The sequence below is a fragment of the Coenobita brevimanus genome, chromosome 91, assembly GCF_032717465.1.
Source record: "Coenobita brevimanus isolate Jiangsu-jjx chromosome 91, ASM3271746v2, whole genome shotgun sequence".
Lineage (NCBI taxonomy): Eukaryota > Metazoa > Arthropoda > Malacostraca > Decapoda > Coenobitidae > Coenobita > Coenobita brevimanus.
The window spans coordinates 10449723-10473031 of NC_137044.1; the positions used below are offsets into that span (position 1 = coordinate 10449723).

Consider the following 23309-nt stretch of genomic DNA (forward strand, 5'->3'; position numbering starts at 1 on the left):
TTTTTGTGCACCTTCCCCCCCCCCGCCTCCCACCTTCCATGGCCCTTCCCGAACCGCCGATGAAGCGCTCTAGCAGTATGGCATCAAGAAGCAGCCGCCATTGTCATACAGTCAACGTTTGGAGCTCATTTGTCGTGTTGAGAAGGGAGAGAAGTTTTCAAAGCTCATGAAAGAGTTTGGGAAGAACAAGTGCTGAGAGGTTCTAAGTTCTTCCCAACACCACCCCACTCCATTCACTTAAGCAATATCGTCATAGGATTAAGGTGAGATCCCTTAACATTGCTTATTTCTATTAAATACATGCACTGAATATCCCTAAATTTGTATGTTTATGTTTGATGGTGCCTAGATAGGTGTAGGTAGGGTGCTGTGGGGGGTGGTTGGCCAAAGTCCAGACCCAAATTCATTTTTCACATAAGAGTTATTATTTATAAACCATGGAATTTGTAAATTGCAGGAGTGGTCCAGACCCAAATTGCCGCGACTTACGAGGATTGAGTGTATATATACAGTATATATATATATATATATATATCAGATACGCCAAAAACATTCACCACGTTCTGTAGCTTCACATCTCGTATCCGACAGAATCAATCCAGACGCTGCCACGTTAAAATGGGGTGCCAAAAATCCCTGATCATGCACATCTCACAAAATTCATCCAGCCAGCTCAATCTTCTGCCAGTTCCCTAGCCTCACCGACTTCCAAACCTCTCTTCCACACACATTCATCCACCATATCTTTCCACCTTTTCCTTGGCCTACCTCGCCTCCTCCCTCCTTTGAATTCGCTCAGATATACCTTCTTCACCACTCTATTGTTATCCATTCTCTCCACATGACCATACCATCTCAGTACACTCTCTTCAATTCTGGTGTCCACGACTTCCTCACTCCACATCTTTCACGAATCACATTATTTTGCATCCTATCCACTCTCTGTACTCCACATACATTCCTCAGGAGTCCCATCTCCACTGCTATTACTCTTGACTTTTCATTTTCATGCCACACCATAGTCTCACATCCATATGTTAAAATTAGCAGTAACACTCCTTCATGTAAGCCTCGTGCAGCTGCAACACTCAAGGCTCTGTTTCTTATCAAGGCCTTCATTGCACCAACTACTTTTCTTCCTTGTGTCACTCTACTTTCAACTTCTTTTGCACACTTTCCTCTCTTTTCTATCACTGTACCCAGGTATTTGAACTCTCCCACCAATTCCAGTCTCTCTCCATTCACTGTTACATTGCACTGGGAGTCACCTTCTCTCTCAATAACCATCACTTTACTCTTTTCTACATTTACTCTCAACGAATGACGCTTACAGACATCAGCAAAACTCTGCACTAGCCTACCAAGTTCTTGTCCGGTGCTTGCAAGCAGTACTGCATCATCAGGATACAACACATTTGAGATATTCCATCCATCACCATTCATTACCAATGCCATCCCTCTCTCCATTACTCGTGTTTTCACTTCTCTCATCACCCCATCCATATATACACTGAACAACCATGGGGACATCACACAACCTTGTTGCACGCCCACACTGATTGTGAACCATTCACTTATGCCCATTAACCCTGACACATGCTTCACTACCATCACAAAAACTCTTGACGGCACCTAACAGCTTACCCTCTACACCGTACATGCGCAAAACTTTCCACAATCCTTCTCTGTCCACTTTGTCATATGCTTTTTCCAGATCCATGAATGCCATAAACACCTTATGGTCCTTCTCACAAGCCTTCTTTACTATCTGTCTCACTGCAAATATTTGGTCCACACATCCTCTGCCACTCCTAAAGCCACCCTGTTCATTACTCACTAGGACTTCTGATATCTCTCTTACTTTCTCTGTAATAATTCTTCCATATACCTACCCTACCACACTCAGTAAGCTTATGCAAAGATAATTCTTGCACTCACTTCATTCACCTTTATTTTTGTACAGGAGTACAATCACTGCCTTTTTCCACTCTGCAGGCACAGTTTCACTCATCCATGCCTTCTTACATATCTCCAACAAGCACTTCATTCCATTCTCTCCACTACAATTAAGCATCTCTACATACACCTCATCAACCCCAGCTGCTTTCCCATTTTTCAGCCGCTTCACAGCACTCTTCACCTGTGTGAGTGTCACGTCTCCTGGCACTGCCTTCCTTCTCTGCACACCCCCAAAACCAATCATGTTTACAGCTGCTCTGCTCTCTCTATCCCCATTCATCAGGCTTTCAAAATATTCTTTCCATCTTGTCCTTACTTCATCTCCATGGGTTAATAATCTACCACCTGCATCCTTCACACCATCACATTTCTTACCGCTTTCACTTCTACATTTCCGCACCTCTTTCCAGAATAACTTTCTATTTTCAGAGTGGTTCGCATTCATTTTTCTTCCTAGATCCTCATTTACCTCCCTCTTTTTCCTCTTCACTAGTCTCTTTACGTGCTTCTTGCTCTCAACATATTCAGTTCTTATTTCAACTGAACCCCTATCCTGTAACCACTTTAGCCACTTCTTCCTCTTGTCCTCCACCGCTCTCTTTACCTCCTCATCCCACCATGCCGTACCTTTCTTCTTTGTTGGTACTCTTGCCACACCACATACTGCTTTAGCATTCCTAACTAAGCAATCCCTATATGCATTCCATAGTCTGTCCAGATCCATTTCATTCCAATTCAGTAATTCTAACTCGTCCTCTACTTTGGTCCTGTATTCATTTGCCACTTCTTTGATCCTCAGCTTCTCAACTTTCAGTCTTTCTCCCTGACTGCTTCTCTCTCTCCTGATCCACCTCACTCCTTTCAGCTTGATCTTGCATACCACAATCATATGATCTGACAGACCTCCACATCGTCCTCTCACAGCCCTCGTATCAGCAACCATTCCCATCATCGACCTCTCTACGAGCACGTAATCAATCAGGCTTCTTTCAACACGATCTCCGATCCCTCTATACCATGTATATTTCTGTGCATCTCTGTGTTTGAAATATGAGTTACAAATGCACAACCTCCTCTCCTGACACATATCCTTTAGTCTCTTCCCATTAACATTTTCTCCTGGTACTCCATAGCAACCCATTATGTCATCTCATGACCAGTGCCTACTCTTCCATTCATATCCCCCATCATAATCATTTTATAGCTCCTGGGCATTTCTCCCACTACTTCACCCAGCTCATCCCAAAACCTGTCTTTCTCTCTCTCTCTCCTGTTCTCACATGATGCATATGCTACAATCACTGCCACTTTCACCTTCTCAAACTTGAACTTGACATACATACATCTCGAGCTAACACATTTGTAGTCTCTCATTCCACTCTGCCACACCTCATTCATCAACAAAGCAACTCCTTCCTTGCATCTTCCTCGCCCATTCATTCCCGATCTTACACATTTCACACCCTCCCACTCCTCCACTTCGCACCCTTTCATCTTCGTTTCACACAATGCCATCACAGCATATCTCGCACTCTTGAACACATTCACCACTTCCACCCTCTTGCTCTTCTCATTCACACCTCTCATATTCCACATGGCCACGCGAGTCTGCCATATATATATATACAGGTAACTCGCACGGAACACGAGGGTTTCGTTCCTACCGTGCCGTGTTAGGTGCGAAATCGCGTATATTTAAACTATTCCGTATTTTGCTCCCTAGACCCCCCAAATGCGTTGTTTTGCTGTTATCTGTCACTAGAAAGCACTTTAAGTGGTTAGAAGGTTTATTTAATGTTATAACTCACAAATACAGTATTCCTGAGCAAAACTTCCACACACATATACTGTACGTAAACACAAGGAAACATTCCGACGCCGATCATAGGTAATAAATTAGGTTAACTGGTACCAGTGCTTTAACTTACAAGTACATACCAGAACAGTACATATTTAACTTAGAAATGTAGTACTGTGATATCGAATGATTTCAGTACATAATCTGTTAGGAATGGCTGGAAAAAAAAAATGTTATGAATACATTTTCACCTTTTTGATATATATTTATGGTAGTTTCAAGTTATTTTTTACGTTATCGTTGTGCCCATGCTTGGAAAAGGGAGCGAAAGAGTTGAATTTTCAGTCCTAAATGAGAAAACTGCACGTCCTCCAAGGCTAGACTGCCACGGGAGAATAAAGTGGAGGTCAGTCCGATTAGCAATAAGGAAGTTGTGTCACAACTTCCAGCTCCCACACCACGAGAATGGCTAAAAATAGAATCGTAATGCAGTTTCAGAACTAACAATAAGTCTAATTATTACGAATACAGATACAAAGCAGAAATAAATACGTTTACAGACAGGGAAAACGTATTTCTTCTGTCATAACATGTTCATCTTTCTCAATCATTTTACGTTCATCTTTATCATTTTACCTTGTTATTTTCGCAATATATATTGCTGTCTTGTAAACAGGGTGGTTGTTTGTGTTTTGCAAGGGAGGAAAAAGGTTGTATTTTCTGTCTGGGTCGAGATAATGGGTGTAACTATGTGTGGTTAGGCATGGCCACGAGCGAAAAAATCGTACATCCACTCATCACGATAGCCGGTGGTGAACTGACAGTTACGTGATAGATGATACATGAGACGGTGAAGTCAAGGTCATGTCCCAGATTTTCGTTCACTTCCCGAAAGTTTTCACAGTTTTCTACAAGTTGCAAACCATTACAGCAAACCTGAGCAAATAGGTAAAGATACTAAGACAAAAATGTATTTTTCTCTTATTATAAGTCTTTAACGAACAAACAAACAAAAGGCAATATTCCGACGTCGATCATGGGTAATCATATAAATCAGGTTAACTGGTTACAAGGCTTTATTTAATGCTTTAATTGCTTAAAAGTACATACCAGAACAGTAAATATTTAACTTACAAATACAGTACTGTAGAAAAGCAGTACAGTAAGAGTTTAACGAACAAACAAAAAAAAGGCAATATTCCGACGCCGATCATGGGTAATCATATAATTCGGGTTATCTGGTTACAAGGCTTTATTTAATGATTTAACTTTATTTAAGTGCTTACAAGTACAGTACATACGAGAACAGTAAATATTTAACTTACAAATACTGTACAGTATTGTGGAAAAAACGATCAAATAAAAAAGGCAATATTCTGACGCCTATCAGGTAAACTGGTTATAAGACTTTATTTCTTGCTTTAACATTATTTAATAGTACTTTAAGTTGCACATAAACTTACCAGAACAGTACAGTACTGTAAATATTTAACTTACAAATACTGTGCTACTGTACTCGGGAATGTCTCACTCACTGAATAATTTCCCGCCTAGATCGTCACGTAATCAAAACAAACCGCGCGCTGTGGTGACGTTCGAGGATTTGATCTTTCAAAGGCCTCTCCTGCGTTAATTTGTAGTTTTCATTATGGTTTTTTAATCTTATGTTGTCTTATATGTATCCCAGCCCTTACCGTGTATAATTGCGAGCGCGTTCCGTGAGATCGTGTTCCGTGCGAGTTACCTGTATATATATATATATATATATATATATATATATATATATATATATATATATATATTTAACCCATCAGAGCCCAATGTCCGGAATATTGGACAGAACTGGGATTTTTCAAGTCTTCATAAAGTAGGGAACCCAACAGGGACCTATGAGCTTCGCGACTATGAGCCGATAGGTGGAGGGCGGTACGCTTAGTACCCACCCAGTGCCATGCCTTGCCCAGCACCCCTGGGATCCAATGGGTTAATGACTGGCAAACTTATCAGTCTCTTTAACCCATTGGAGCCCAGTGTCCGGAATACTGGACAGAACTGGGATTTTTCAAGTCTTTATAAAGTAGGGAACCTGCGGGCAGGGACCTATGAGCTTCGCAACTATGAGACGAGAGGCGGAGGGCGGTACGCTTAGTAACCACCCAGTGCCATGCCTCGCCCAGCACCCCTGGGATCCAATGGGTTATATATATATATATATATATATATATATATATCTATTGCCAGACGCCTCAATCCCGTTTGGGGTGGCCACAAACAAATTGCCTCCAAGTCGCCCTGTCCCCCGCCATTTCACTGCCCTGCTCCCAACTCACACCCCCCTCTCTCATATACCTCTCCACCCCATCCCTCCATCTCATCCTCGGCCTCCCCCTCCCTCTTCCTCCCTCCACCTCACTCACATACACTCTCTTCGTCAGTCTTTCACCCTCCATCCTCTCCACATGGCCAAACCACCTCAGTGTGTTCCTCATAACGCTCCCTATCACATCCACATCAACACCACAACGTTCCTTTATATCCTCATTCGTCAGCCTATCTCTCCATGTGACTCCACAGGCTCCTCTTAAATAACTCATTTCCACTGCTCTCACTCTTGACTTGTGTCCTTCCAACAACGTCCAAGCTTCACTTCCGTACGTTAGAGTTGGTATCACAATACTGTCATGTAGTAACTTTTTCACTTCCATGTGCACTTCCCTGTTTCTTATCACTGTTTTCAAAGAACCAGCAACCTTTCTTCCCTGATGTACCCTTTCAAGCAATTCACCCTCCAAACCTCCATCCTTACTCATCACACTACCCAAGTACTTAAACGTACTCACATTTTCCAATTCCTCACCATCCAACCTCGCTGTACATTCACTGACTTCACCTCTCTCAAAGACCATCACTTTACTCTTCCCTACATTCACCTTCAGACTCCGTTTCTTACACACTCTCCCAAACTCATCCACCAAGCCTTGCAGCTCCCCTTCGTCTTCACTCAAGAACACAGTATCATCTGCAAACAACAGTACTGTACAGGGAGTTTCCAAACACTATCCTCTCTCACCTGGGCCACTCCAACATCCACTACCCTACCTTGTACCTCTTTTATTACCCCATCCATGTACAGATTGAACAACCATGGAGACATGACACATCCCTGTTTCAAACCAACTTTCAAAGAGAAAAATTCACTTAGTTCACCATCCACACGCACTGCAGCCTTCGCACCATCGTACATACTCTTCACAGCATTCAACAACTTCCCATCTACTCCATATATTCTTAACACTTTCCACAATCCTTGTCTATCCACCCTGTCATATGCTTTCTCCAAATCCATGAAAGCCGCATACAACTTCTTTCCCTTCTCTAGAAACTTTTCCACTAAAGATCTAAGAATGAATATCAGATCTACACAACCTCTTCCCTTCCTAAAGCCTCCCTGTTCTTCTCCAACTAATTTCTCTGTTTTTTCTCTAACTCTGTCAATAAGTATCCTACCATACACTTTTCCTATTATACTGAGAAGACAAATGCCCCTATGATTACCACACACTTCTTTTTCCCCTTTTCCTTTGTACAGGGAATAATTATACCCGACTTCCAATCCTCCGGGACTCTACCTTCCTCCCAGGCTAATCTGCACATATATATATATATATATATATATATATATATATATATATATATATATATATATATATATATAAACTTCCTAAAATGGTTTACACAATAAAATTCTTGGTATTTCACTGTATTTCCACATTTTAAAATTTGTGACCTATGGTGATCATAAGTGATCAAAATATCTACCAGTCATGTTGAATTAGAAACTGCATAGGATACAAACAAAATTAAGCATTTATATATAAAAATACAGTACACATGTACATATGCTTGCAACAAATATTCATACATATTCCAATTATGAATATGAAGATACCATTAAATACTTGTAACACTTAACCTGAACAAACAATAAACACATCTCATTATCACAGCCACTGCAAAATGAGATAAACAAAAAAAAAAAAAAAAAAAAAAAAAAGAGGAGTCTCAGTATCACTGAGGTACTTAGATAATTCTTGCAACATACAGCGCAATCCCCCAAATCTGAATTCCAGATATCCAAAAACACCAGTTTATCATCATCATCATCATCATCATCCAATCCTACATTGCACCATGAGAAGCATAGGAGCCCGGTGCTAGGCATGTTGGTCCTGACATTTGAGATGACATTAACCAGCCCCACTCATCCTTGAATGGTATTACGTGAGCAATAAACCCCAACCATCCCTTGGATATAAACCTTCACCGACTAAATCTGATTGGAGTGCTGTAATTATATACTAAACCACTAGGCACCAAAATTTGGTTATATGGTTACCACCCAGCATAGTAAATGGTTTCCTGGTGTACAGGAAACCATTTGGCTTGTCACTCAGTGTAGAGTCACCCACAGGCAGAAGGAAGAGGAAAGAATGAAGGAAAGACAGACAGTACAGGGGGTGACTTTACATTCCCTCTACTGTCTTTCTTTCCTTCATTCATTCCTCTTCCTTCTGCCTGTGGGTGACTCTACACTGAGTGACATGCCAAACAGTTTCCTGTACACCAGGAAATCATTTACTACGCTGGGCGGTACCCATATAGCCAGATTTTGGCGTCTGGTGGTTTAGTGGGTAATTACTCTGCTCCAATTAGATTGAGCCAGTGAAGGTTTATATCCAAGAGATGGTTGGGGTTTATTGCTCATGTATTGCCACTCAGGGATGAGTGAGACTGGTCACTCTCATCTTAAATGTCAGGACCAACTTGCTTAGTCTCAGGCTCCTACGCTCCTCATGGGGTAATGTAGGATTGGATGATGCTGATGCTGATGATGATGATAAACTGGTATTTTTGGAAATCTGGAATCAAAAGAATTTTGAAAGTGTCAGTTTAGTGTCAGTTTACAGAAAAAATTTGTTGGAGCTCATCTTTACCTTTAAAAAACACCTGGTTTAGTTTCCAGGATCACTGTTACACTGAAAAAGTGCCATAACAGTGTATAGCATCTCAAGCTACATAAAGCTGGACTCATTTAAGCCACAATATTGATTCCATAATTTTTTGTACTGTGAAAAGTGCCACAATATTATACAGCAACCCAAGCTAGGAAATCTGGAATCAAAAGAATTTTGAAAGTGTCAGTTTAGTGTCAGTTTACAGAAAAAATTTGTTGAAGCTCATCTTAACCATTAAAAAACACCTAGTTTAGTTCCCAGGACCACTGTTACATTGAAAAAGTCCCATAACAGTGTACTGCAACCCAAGCTACATGAAGCTGGACTCATTTGAACCACAATATTGATTTCATAATTTTTTGTACTGTGAAAAGTGCCATAATATTATACAGCAACCCAAGCTACATTAAACTGGACTCATTTGAACCACAATACTGATTTTATAATTTTTTGGTCTGTGATTCTGTCCCATGAATAAAAAATTATCTACGTTTACTGCTGAGTTTTCACACCTGGACCTTCAAAATGATGTCTGTGGGATAATAAATCTAAGCCTAGACACAGGGAATGATAAATGAAATGTCAATAAGGTAGGTGTCTATACATATAACTGATGGTAAAGATACAGTTCCAGTTTATGAAAAAAATACAGTTTCCCAAAAGCCTCCTGATCCCAAACCATTTCAGATTCTGGGTACTGCACTGTACTGCATACCCATACCATAACATGAGATGAGCCTGGTATCTCAGTATATAAACTTTAATAAGTATTTTCACATGCTTTTTTCTTTTTTTTAAATGGGGATTACAATGCTTGTTTCAGTTTTATATTTGTACAGCATTACCCAATTGACTTGAAAGTTGAGATATTCATAATTCATTACTTTTTTCAAGCTCTATATATTAACCTATCACTGCTGCCATGAATTTAATGTACTTTTGTTCTGGTAATGCTAGATGATTTTATTCAAGTGAAAGGACCAAAATTGTAAGGTAGCAACTGTAATTCAACTTACTGGAATACCAGGTGGTATCTGAAGGTATAGGTACGACAAAAATGCATCTGACAATAACAAGTTAATTATTCATGGCCAAACACTGAATTATGATCAAAATTATCATCACAGCCCCTAGTCACACCTATAGATAAGGTGAGATAGGATTCAAAGACAAAGAAAGAGAGAGTACAAAAGTAAAAGGATTATCAATACCATTCCGACTGAACTGGGCCATAATATCAATCAAACCATCAGAACTTAGGCACTACTGTACTTCACTAAAATAACAATCTGCACATATTTTGTCTATCCATTTATTTATCTACAACTAGATGCCTTACTCACAGAAGGGGTGGTCACAAACATTCATCTCCATGTAACCCTGTCCTCTATCATCAAGCTACTCTCCATTCAACTTAACAGATCCCCCATTCATATACAGCACCTTCCCAATCCTTCAATACACCTCATTCTTAGCCATCCCCTAACCTCCTCCCTCTCTACTTCACTTACAGACACTATCCTAGTCAATTTCTCATATTCTGTTCTCTCCACATGGCCAAACCATCTCAAGGTATTTCTCTGAACACCTTCTGGCACAACCACACAACCACAACAATGTTCTCAAACTTCCTTATTTGTCTGTTTATCTCTCCACATAACTATGCATGCTCCTCTCAGATAACTTTATTCCCACTTTCCTCACTCCTGACTAGTGACTTTTCAAACTCTTGTCATGAGAAAGCTTCACACCTAAACATTAATGAGGGCATTAAGATATCTTCATCCAATCCTCCTGAAGCTCTTAAAACAAAATTATACCATGCAAATTAATCATATAAAAAAAGACACCAAATAAAAAGAATTAAAATTATTTTAAAATATTAAAATAATAATAATAATAATAATAATAATAATAATGGTAATTATAAATACAAAATAATATACAGTACTATAGTTTGTTAATAACCAATATTACATACAAAAACAAAAGTACAGCATAAGCAAAATCAACAATATTATGCCTAGAGTACAACTTAACAATAAACCACTGGAAACTCAATAAAAGTTCATACTATGACAGACTCACATAGTGCTGGTTGGTTCTGGTTTCCGAGGAGATGTGGCTTCTGTGACTTCATTAAAGGCTCGGTTGGTCATGTGTCGTGCCAGCATCAGCTGCGCTGTTCCCACCTTTAAATAACATAAACAAAGGTGAGGGTAAGCAGGGAAGGGTCCGGTGATTAGTAACATAAACAAACGTGAGGTTAAGTAGGTGTGATGGTTAGTAACACAGATGAAGACCAGGCTCATTACGGGAAGGTGAAGTGGTTAGTAACATAAACAAAGGTCAGGCAAAGTAGGGGAAGGTGTGGTGGCTAGCAACAAAAACAAAGGCCAGGCTAAATAGGGGAAGGTGTGGTAGTTAGTAACATAAACAAAGGCCAGGCTAAGTAGGGGAAGGTGTGGTAGTTAGTAACATAAACAAAGGTCAGGCTACGTAGGGGTGCTGATACACGTAGCCGAGGGGTTTGATTAGGTGGAGAGAGCTTGTAGGTGTATCGCAGATTAATGGCTGCCCCCCTATCACCAGTGGAGTGTGTGGGCCGCTGCTAATAAAATGGTGCGTCGTTAAGTGGATATGTAGAGTAGCTCTCTCTCTATCTCACTTTCCCTCTCTGTGTATTCTCTTATCATAAGTGTGGTGAGTTATATCAATTCTTGGGTTATGGAGTTTTATTGTACAAAGTTGTACGAAGATGTGCTTGACAGAGTAACGGACCGTAATGGCAAACCACCCAACTACCCTCTTCTATTCTATCTCCGAGTATTATTTCAGGCTCTCTGCCCTTACAGTTGCTTTCCCTGGGTTTATATACCAACCAGTGCATACGTGTGTCTTTGCCTGGTACCATTCCACAGGTAGTTTTCCATGACATCAAATAACTGGCTCAAGTTGGTTATACTGCTAGTAAAATGGTGTGCCGTCGAGTAAGGTGAATCTGTAACACAGCTCTCTCTCTCTTTTTCTCACTTTCCCTCTCTGTGTATTCTTTTATCATAAGTGTGGTGAGTTATAGTCAGTTCTTGGGTTACAGAGTTTTACTGTACGGTACAAAGTTATATGAAGATGTGCTGGACAGTGTAATGTAACGTAACTGCGAACCACCTAACTACCCTCTTCTACTCTATATCCGACCGTTATCTTGGGCTCTCTGCTCTTAAAGTTGTTTTCCCCAGGGTTATACTCGTATACTGACCAGTGCATGGGTGTGTCTTTGTCTGGTACCTTTCCATGGGAAGTTTTCCATGACTTCAGATGACTGGCTCAAGTTGGTTATACTGCATGCTCGTGAAATACCTGTATCGTCTGGCTTAAAGAGTTTGTGATACATCAACATTCTTGAACAAGAATATGTGTTTGACTTTTCTTGTACACCAGACATGACTTATTACGTAAGTGTTACTCATGTCAGTACCTATATATTTATGTTTAAAATTACTATATTACATATTGCCATAACATATTAATGCCTACAGGGGAAGATGTGGTGGTTAGTAACATAAGCAAATGTCAGGCTGTGTAGAGGATGGTGTGGTGGTTAGAAACATACACAAAGGTCAGGCAAGTAGGGGAAGTGTGGTGGTTAATATAAACAAACACTGGGATAGGCAGGGATAGGTGTGGTGGGTAAGTGATTATTGAAGTGATCTGCTATTTGAAATCTGAAAGGGCACACACACACACACACACACACACACACACACACACACACACACACACACACACACACAAAGAGAGAAAAAATAGTGGTGGAATTATATTAAGACATGTACAGTATGCATTATATATCTACATCAACTAACTCAGCTTGACTGAGTTCAATTATTTGCAATTATGAGGTAATACAGGTCAACCATGGCAATAAATACTGTTGACAGAGCTGTGCATAAACTGAAACAACAATGATGACACATATTACAAATCTGTATACAGATGATGATATTAATGTCTATGTACAATCAACGATAATTCAATTTTTCTCCAGACTCCATCCCTCTATAAATCATTCTTCATTCATTCATTCATTGCCAGACGCCATGTATCCCAAATGGGGTGGCCAAGGGCTTAGAGTTAATTGTTTTACAGGGAGGGGCACTAATCCTCCACTAACCCCATTTGACACGTAGGGATGTTAATAAATTAAATATTGCAAGGATTCAAACCAACGCTAGCAACTGCGTGAGTACAGCAGCTTACCAAGCGAGCCATTTAGGCACCCTATTCGAACCAGCGCTTGCAACTGCCTGAGTACAGCAGCTTACCAAGCGAGCCATCAGAAGCATGCAGTCCTGGGGCTAAGTTACTTAGTCTAGTCATTTAAGGTGAGGGTGATCATTTTTCCCCTGAATGGTATTATATGGGCTATCAACTTTAACCACCCCTTGAACTTTAGAGATTCAGTGGTGATGAACTTCTGTACAGTGGCTTGGCAAAATTTTCTCTTATTAACTCTGAATGAACTCTGAGGTAGAGCTAAAAGAAACAAGATCCTTTCTTAATAAATCAAACATACTGTAAAGTAGCATAACTTGTGTACCTTGTCTAAAGTGAGGCTTTGTATCCTGGAGATGTGTACACCCAAATCTCGATGGATGCCGGAACATTCAATACAAACCATTACTCCGTAGTTAGTTGACAGCCACGTCACATCTGTTGGAGGTGTTCAGGCACATATATCGGTGAATAATGTCTCTCTCTCTCTCTCTCTCCCTCTCTCTCTATACTTGCAACTATCTATTATGTAATTCCCTTCTTTAAGAGAGGTCTCCCATATGCCAAATAAAATTGTCTAGTGGTTTCAAAAATAAATAAAGACATAACTAAACAGATAATAGTGGAAGGTGGTTGTGATCATCATTCTCTCACTTGATGTAAAGCTGCCTACTTCTTCCTTAAGTGACAGTGCTAAGTGACAAACCCAATGGTTTCCTGTAATCCAGGAAACCATTTACAATGCCAGGTGGTAACTAATTCCATATAATCATATGAGGGGGTGATGTGAGGCCTTCAGGGGTGTCCCTGTTAAATGGATGGTGAGAGGCAGATGAGGTGTCTATCCAGAAACCAAATTTCCACACTCTTCCTCATGCCTCATTGTGATGAAGCGCTGTTCACTGTGCAGAAACATCACTTCACTGCACGGGATGACCCTGCAGGAGCGAATGCTTGCCTGTGGTTGATGATTGTGCTTGGCCAAACAGACCAAGGTTACTCTGAAGCTACTACTACTGTACTGATGAAGTTAATGGAGACTGCTTCAAACCTTCCTATTATGAGAGGCCTCCCCTAAGATAAATAAAACTGCATGGTGGTAGCAAGCATAAAATACAAAAGATATAGTAGAAGTCTTGCCCAAGCTGAATAAAACTGGCATTACCTAAACAAAATGAAAAGAGATGTTCCCCGGCTGCAGGGGTTACTGAGATTGGTTCTAGCTAGCTCTTACAGCCTAGGGATGAATGAAACTGTGTGGATTAACACTGTATAAAATAAAAAGGATGCTCACATGATGAATGGGTTAATGACATTCAGATATCCATGCATACCTTGACTTGGTATGTTAACTTCAACACCTACACAATAAGTTCCATTTATACAGTACTGTATATCTATCCCTTCTTCCTTACCCTGTTCCTATTGCTGCAAATCCTCCAGTACAAATAGCTGTACCTAAAAGAATTCCATTTTTAAAAGTTTCTAGCTATAAACATCCACCTAGGTATTCTGTCTAGGCAATGAAGCTGAGGGTGACCAGTCACTTTTCCCTGAGAAACATTATGCAAGTAATAAACCAAACCATCCCAAGGATGTAAATGCTCAAAGGCTAAATTTGGCTAGCATTTTGACCAACTAGATTTCCGAGCATTCTTTGTTCATTGTGTTGTCACCATCCAACATAGTAATTGATTCTTTGGGTTACAGGAAACTGTTAGGCTTGTCCCGAAGTGTATATCATATTGTATAATTTATAAAGCCTCCAAGTGGCAGGTAAGGGTACTCACCATCCACTCACTCAATGTAGTGCTGCTCTCCAGTGTCCCCCCTTTCCTCTCCTCCCTCCTTTCCTTCCTTCCTCTTCTTTCTTTACTTCATTCTTTCCCCATCCTTCTGCCTGCAGGTGACTTTACACTCCCTCTTTTGTCTTTTTTTCCTTCATTCTTTCCTTTTCTTCTGCCTATGGGTGACTCTACACTGAGTGACAAGCCAAATGGTGACACCAGGAAACCATTTACTACATTGGGTGGTAACCATATAACCAAATTATGGCACCTGGTGGTTTAGTGGGTAATTAAGGTGCTCCAATCGGATTCAGCCAGTGAAGGTTTATATCCAAGGAGAGGCTGGGGTTATTGCTCATGTACTGCCACTCAGGGATGAGTGAGGATGTTCACTCATCTTAAATGTCAGGACCAACATGCCTAGCCCTGGGCTCCTAAGCTCTTCTTGGGGCAAGGTAGGATTGGATGATGGATGGATGCATGCTTGCATGCATCAGCCTTAGTCACTTCATGGCGGCTCTCCATGCAGCTCAATCTCTGGCAGCCTTCCTATTCAGTCCCTTATCTCTGAGGTCACACTCTATGACCTCGTCCCAGGTCTTTTGGTCTGCCTCTCGGAACCCTACCCTCAACGTTCACACATCTCACCCTCTGCACCCAGCTGTAATCCTCCATCCTCTCCACAAGCCCAAACCATCTCAATCTATGACTTATAATATCACTAACACATTCAAGTCTCATCCTTTCTTTCAAGTCTTCATTTGCAATCCTAACCCCCAAGGCCTCTCACACCAGGACACACTCAATCAATATCATCTCAGTATGTCTCCACACCAACAAATATCCTCTTCCTTTATTAACCAGGTCTCACCACCAAATAGCATTACACTCCTGATACATGCTGCATACAAGAACCCCTTAACATGGAGGGCCAGCCCTCTCAGTGTCAGGAAGGGTAACAGCTCCTTGAACTTCTTCCAGCCACTCCTTGCCCTAGCTACAGATCAAGCTCCAGCCCCACCTCCAGCACATAACATGTTCTTGAAATAATAAAACTTTTCCACACACTCAAAAGGCTCTCCAGCAAGGTCAGTCATTTCCTATCTCTTGGTGTCTACATGCTCCTCCCTATACAGCACACAAATGAAAACAACATTCTTTTGCATCCTACCTCCAATACCACTACATCTTCTATTCACTCACTTATCACAAACACTGCAGAAGATGGATCTACTTCCCACATGTTTGTGGCATAGGACTTACTGGACTATGTAATACAGGCTTGTCATACCATTTGTGCCCCCGCAGTCACAGCAAACATTGTTGCCTGGGAGGCCTCTGATGTAGCTGATGATGCGCTGTTGGAGCTCTCGGAAACCAGAGTCTGCAGGGGATGGGCCAGGTGCATCCTCACACAATGCCTTTTGAAGTGCTCCTATGGGGATGCAAAGAGAACATTAATGGTGGAAATGATGGCATCAGTCCAAAGCTGCCTTAATAAATGTACAGTGTATTAGTATGGTTCCTTCATATTAACTCCTTGACTATGACGGCAAATGAAAAATACATTATAGGATTATAGGAGTGAAGAGCTTTTTTTTTTTTTTTAATGCAAGGAAGATGGAACAAAAGGCCAGGGCCTAGAAATTGCTCCCTCCAAGAAAAAATAAAAATAAGATAACAGAGAGCCAAATTCAAGGTCCATTAATTTCAAGATGCCTGGACACTGCGTTTGAAAGACTGGGAGTAGTGGTTAACTCTTGCATTAGAGAGTAGGACAGAAAAGGGATGAGGGTTTGCTGCTAAATGGGTACTACGTGCCTCAGTGGTTGAGGGATGCAAGCATACAGTTCAGAGAAGCAGTGACCATTGAAATACTCTGACAGAGAAGAGATGACGCAACAGTGTGGTGAAGAGAAAGAGGTTGAAGGGAGCCAATAAGAGGAGGAGAGTTAATGAGACGAAAAGCCTTTGACTCCATCCTGTTGAGAAAAGCTGTGTGTGGGGAGCCTCCCCATACATGAGACTTGTACTCTACACAGGGGAGAATAAAACCCACGTATAAAGTAAAAAACTGTGCAGGGGTAAAGAAGATGAGGAGTCAGCTTAGGATGCCCAATCTCTTGGAAGAAGATTTTACAAGGAAGGTAATATGTTCTTTTCAAGATAAATCTCGTGAGACTGAAACCCCATATGTTTAAAGATGACACAGGATTGAGTGAGATATTGTTAAAAATTAGAGGGTACTCCTGTGGAAGATTTTGTTGGGTTGATAGATGTAAGAACAGAGTTTTTGATGCATTAAAAACAACAAGGTTATCTTCACTCCAATCAAAGATATGAGCCAAGAGACATTAGGTGTGCCATAGCCTCATCCCCTGTTTGTTGGGGCAAATGCTGAGATGGACACTGCGGAAAGCAAATGGAAAGATGAAGGATGGAGTCATCAGTGTATGAGTGGATAGGGTTAGATATACAGCTTAGGTCACTGATGAATAAAAGGAAGAGAGTTGGTGATAGGATAGAACCCTGAGGAACACCACTACTGATAGCTCTAGGAGAAGAATGGTGGCCGTCTACCACAGCAGCTACACAATGACCAGAAAGGAAACTAGATATGAAGGTACAGATAGAAGCACAGAAACTGTAAGTGGGTAGTTTGGAAATTAAAGATTTATGGCAAAACTTGATCAAAAGCCTTTGAGACGTCACGTGCAATGGCAAAGCTTTCACCAAAGTCCAGAAAGGAGGATGACCAGGGGTCTGAAAGGTAGGTGTGAAGATCACCAGTGGAGAGACTCTGGCAGAACCCATACTTGTTGCTATATACTGGTCCGAGAAATAATTTTACCCATTTATATGAAAACTATATTTCTAAAACCTGGTGTTATGATTCAATAAGACACTAACAGTTATAAAATAAATGTTTCTCCTGTAAGGAAAAACTGTAAACAGGATGGATTTATTTTTCAATGACGGTCCAGCACTCACCTTCTTTACTGTTGAGAAGAACTGATTGCCATGCTGCTGCCTCAGCCTCATTCTCAGCCATAAGGTGGTAAGTTCGGTTATCTGGAGAGGCCAAAGTGGCAGTCAGAGAATACAGTTTGGCCCTGTTTACGGCTACACTCACTTCAAAAGTTTTGCAATATTCTCTATTTTTTGTGACATAATTATTTTATGGTGAAAAAAAAAAAAAAAAAAAAAAAAAAAAAACTAAGATAAAGAACTGCTAACCATTCAGTTAATATCTGACTGTCCAGACTTTACTGTGCATGACCATTTGACATGCAATCAGAGGGACACTGAAGGTATTCCACACATTGGGCTTGTGTCCACATCTCAGTGGCTTTTATTTTGTACGGCACAGATGAGGTATCCAGAGAACCAGAGTTCTGATTCATGTATGACCAAGCATTTTCAACAGGAATCAAATCTTGGCTGTTCTCCAGCCATTACATAACATGAATATTGTAATCATTTATACAGCAATGCACTTTTGGGGGGTAATGACACAGTGCACCATCCTGCATAAAGATGTTACCATAATGAATGTCATTAACTGCATGCAAATGCTGTTCTGACACCTGCAAATAGTGGTCACTGTTCTTTGTAAAACTCTGTGGAAGGAAATACAAGTTATCTCTCCCCATAACACCACCATAAGAGCCCCACATCATATCATGGTTTGAGTGTTTTATAGTTTTCCTGGTGTACTGATGGTCATACCTCCTAACTGTTTGTGAATGCCTTACCCTAGCATCACTCACTTTAATACACTGGAATATGCTCTCATCACACCACATGATGTGCCACTACTTTGGTGTCCAAGGGAGATAACTGTGGGGTGCAGTTTTTTCTGGCATCACAGCAACAAACAAATTCATCTATTTTTGGAGATAATGCCGAATGATGTGGTGCGACACATGACCTGTATATAAGTGGTCTCTTTGTAACTCTGCTGTTGTCATGCTAAGCGTCTTGAGTACTCCTTGCCTCAGAAGGGTATCTGTGACCTTAAAAAAGTTTTGTATGGCAAACCAGAACATGGATTTAATAGCAGGAATTAAATAGCTGGCAGGCCACTTAATGAAGCTTTCAGTCTGCAGTGCTGCACATGACGTCTGATAATTTCTTTAACAGGGAATCTTTCTTCTTTTAAAGTGATGATCCTGACCTTTTCCTCATGTGACATGTTTTTTCCAGGGATTCTGAGCAAGGACTAGGAAAACTAAGGGAGTCCACAGAAAACACTTTAATAACCAAATTGAATGGGCTGGAAACAATGCACATGCACCCTCGTGTGATGGGAGCTCCACGAGCACTGAAAGTTTGTGGCAGGCAGAATGTGAGAGGATGTAGGAAAGTCACCAAGTAGTCAAACATCAATTACTGAATTTCAGAGGTAGGAAAATACACACACACACACACACACACACACACACACACACACAAACACACACACACACACACACACACACACACACACACACACACACACACACACACACCGCTCGCTGGTGCAGTGGTAACGTTCTCACTTGCCAACTGGTGGACGGGAGTTCGCGCCTCGCTCAGGTTGCGAAAAGTTTCACTGACGAAGTGGGTGGTTACTGTCCCCCTTGAGCACGGGGACGGGTGTTTGCGTGTGTGAAAGTCACAGCCTTGCCCTTAGATCGGACTATATGAGCTCTCAGCTCCCTTCTGGGAGGGTAAAAGCTGACGATCACGACCATCAAGTGATCCTGACCGACCCGACCCGGTGAATTACACACACACACACACACACACACACACACACACACACTCAGGTTTGAAAGAAAAACAGTGTCAGTGAGGTGAGAATGGGAAAGGGAAGAACTGAGCAGGGCAAAGAAAATAGTATCAGTAGTTTTGGAAGGAAAGGACAAAGCTCAAGAGGAGAATGAAGAAGTGTTTAGGCTAGGAAAATATGTGGTGGGAGGGGCAAGGCCACTCAAAGTAAAATTTCAATCTCAAATTACAGTAAATGAAATAATCAACAAGACTTGGAAATCAGCAGATAAGGAAGGATTCAAACACATCTGGATAAAGAGAGATGCAAATGAGGAAGAGAGAGCTAAAATAAAGGAACTTGTTCAGGAAGTGAAGGAAAAAAACGACCTGAGAATGGAGGAAGAGAAGACAGAGTTCTACTGCAGAATTATGGATCAGAAATTGAGGAAGTGATACCGAAGGTGAGAGGGAGAGAGAAGGACAGAATAAAGAAACAGTGCAAAAAGACTGAAAGTGGCATATGCCAATGTAGATGGTCTAATCTCTGCAAGGCTAAAAACAGACAATTTCTTGAGGGTAAATGCGCCAGACATTATGGGCTTGGTAGAGACAAAGCTAAGAGAGGAAATTGAATTTCAAATGGGAAATGGGAAATATAAACTATGGAGAGGAGATAGAAAAGAAAAAATGGGAGGAGGAGTGATGACAGCAAGGAATTACAGTCTAAATGTGGGTAGTGTGGAATTGGGAAAAGCTATGGCTGAAGTGATAAGCATGGTAATATAAACCAGAGGGAAAGGCAAGAGAAACATCACAGTAGCATATGTCCCCTCAAGACAAGGGCATGGAATGATGAGAAACATCAGATGTTGTCAGACATGGTTAGATACCTACAGAAAGTGACTGAGAAAAGTAACAACATAATCCTGATCGGGGACTTCAATTGCAAAGAGTTAAACTGGGAGAAGTGGGACTCAAAAAGTAGTGAAGATTCGTGGGGTAGTATACTATTAAATGTAGCAATGGATAATGTATTGACCCAGTGGGTCAAACAAGAGACAAGATTTAGGGAGATGACACGCCAGCAAGACTAGATTTAATTCTATCCAAAGAACCTGCTGCAAATGAATCTCTGAAATATCTGTGTCCAATAGGAAAAAGTGATCATGTGGTGACAGAGTTCCAAATGACAGAAGGAACTGGGGAGATTAGATGGGGATGAGATGAACTATACAGGCATGGAAGATACAACTTTGGAAAAGCAAACTTTACAAGACTGAGAAAATTTTTTGAAGCTGTAGATTGGGGAGAATTCTGGGAAACAACAGTGATACAGGAGAAGTGGGATATCTTTCTAGACTTCTATAATTCAGATGTGGAAGAGTATGTGCCAAAAGCTAGCAGGAATGACAACTGGAGAAATGACTGGTTCAACAAAAGTGTATGATAGCAAAAAATGAAAGGGATAAGGCATGGAACAATTGGAGAAAGAGAAGTAATAATAGAACAATGGAAGAATATAGAAGAACTAGAAATGAATATACAAGAATATGTAGAGAGGTAGAAAGAAACTTCGAAAAAGATATACAGTGGTTGACAAACGTAAGGAGGAACCTAAATTGTTTTACAGGATTGTTAATGGCAAACTGAAACAAGAGGAAGGAATCAATAAGCTGAAAGTAGAGGGAAATGTCTATAAAGATGGGGTTATGCAAGCTGTAATAATGAATAAATGCTTCCAATTAGTCTTCACTAGAAAAATTGATTTTGTGGAGCAGGAGGGAGTGACTAAAAATGTAGTGTTAAATGATGTTGAAGTGAAAGAAGTATACAAATTACTGACAACTCTAGATGTGAGGAAGGCCCCAGGACCAGACGGGATCTCTAATTGGATACTAATAGAATGCAGTGAACAAATGGTGGATAAGATTCATGCTTTAATTGTGTGCTCTCTGGAAGAAGGGAAAGTGTCTTGGGAATGGAAAAGGGCCAATGTGGTACCAATTATAAGGGAGGGAACAAGGAAGTACCCATGAATTACAGACCAGTGTCCCTGTCTGGCATGGTTGCAAAACTGTGCGGGAGAATCCTGAAAGACAAATGGATAAAATATCTGGAGGAGATGGACATTATGGCAGAAAGTCAGTTTGGATTCAGAAGTGGAAGGTCGTGTGTTTCCAACTTGTTGTGCTTCTACTCAAAGGTGATAGACATACTACAGGAGAAGGATAGTTGGGTAGATTGTGTGTAATTAGATTTGGAGAAAGACTCTGACAAGGTACCCCACAAGTGACTAATGTGAAAACTGAAACACACAGGAGGACTGAAGGGGAATCTCTTAGAATGGATGAGAGACCTCTTGAGGGAAGTAACAAGTGGAGTCCCACAGGGCTCGGTGTTAGCTCCCATGATGTTCCTGATTTATGTAAACATTATGGTAGATGGAATGAACAGTTATGCAAGTCTGTTTGCTGATGATGTGAAGATCATGAAGAGAGTTGAAGTTGAAGAAGACTCATAATGCTGCAGGAGGACCTAGATAGGATTCATGATTGGAGCCAGATGTGGGAAATAAAATTCAATAGAAAAAAAAAAAAGAAAAAAAAAAGAAAAAAAGTAAAATATTCAAAATGTGTAAAAGTACTGATGATGCGAAGATCATGAGGAGAGTAGAAGTTGAAGAAGACTGCATAATGCTGCAGGAGAACCTGGATAGAATTCATGATTGGAGCCAAATGTGGGAAATAAAATTCAATGCAAAAAAGTGCAAAATACTGGAAACGGGTAAAAGTACCAAGAGAACATCACTGAATTATTTGATGGATAATGAACCAATCATAAAAATGAGAGAAGAGAAGGACTTGGGAGTACTGGTCCATGATAATTTGTCACCTGAAAAACATATTAACAAGATAGTTAGAGGGATATATAATCTCTTGACTAACATATGAGTAGCATTTCATAACAGGGAAAAGGAAATGAGGAAAAAATTTATAGTGGCCATGATCTGTCCCAGGTTGGAATATGTGGCAGTTGCGTGGACCCCACATAAAAAGAAAGATATAAACAAGATTGAGAGAATAAAAAGAACAGCAACCAAGATGGTCCCTAACCTGGCAGATCTGTCATACAGGGAAAGCCTAGAAAAACTAGACCTGCCTTCCTTAGAAGAAAGGAGAGAGAGCAATGACATGACCGAAGTGTTCAGGGCCAGGATAGGAGCAGAAAAAATGTCAAAGGAGATCTATTTGTATGGGATGGGAGAGTAAAACATGGAATGAACCTAAAAAATCCAAGTTGCTTGAAGGATATCAAAAAATATAGTTTTCCATATAGATGCACTGACCTGTGGAATAGCCTGGACAAAGAGATTTTTTTTTTTTTAATGTGAGAAAGAAGGAACCAAAGGCAATGAGCCCACAAAACTGTTCCTTCCAAGAGAAAAACAAAATACAAGAGAGAGCCAAATTCAAGATCTGATAATTTCGAGATGCCTGGACACACTGCGTTTGAAAGACTGGAGATCATAGGAAGCAGGAAATACAAACAGAGGGAGACAGTTCCAGAGTTGACCTGTTGCATAAATGAAGGACTGGGAGTAACGGTTAACTCTTGCATTAGAGAGTTGGACAGAAAAGGGATGAGAGTTTGCTGCAAGACGGGTGTTACCTGCCCGTCGTAGAGGTGGAGGAATGCATGCAGATAGTTCAGAGGAGCAGT

General features: G+C 40.7%; 1 protein-coding gene across 1 annotated transcript in view; it reads right to left on the reverse strand.

Moving 5' to 3' along the window:
• Window positions 1-23309, reverse strand: part of Asap (ArfGAP domain of ASAP) — a 225044-nt gene that overhangs the window by 57551 nt on the left and 144184 nt on the right. Inside the window, exons 10-13 of the mRNA XM_080281948.1 lie at window positions 17826-17906; window positions 16126-16269; window positions 13373-13485; window positions 10861-10964 (exon numbers count right to left, since the gene is read on the reverse strand). Of these exons, the coding sequence (XP_080138074.1) occupies window positions 10861-10964; window positions 13373-13485; window positions 16126-16269; window positions 17826-17906 (442 nt within the window). The remainder of the gene's footprint in view (window positions 1-10860; window positions 10965-13372; window positions 13486-16125; window positions 16270-17825; window positions 17907-23309) is intronic.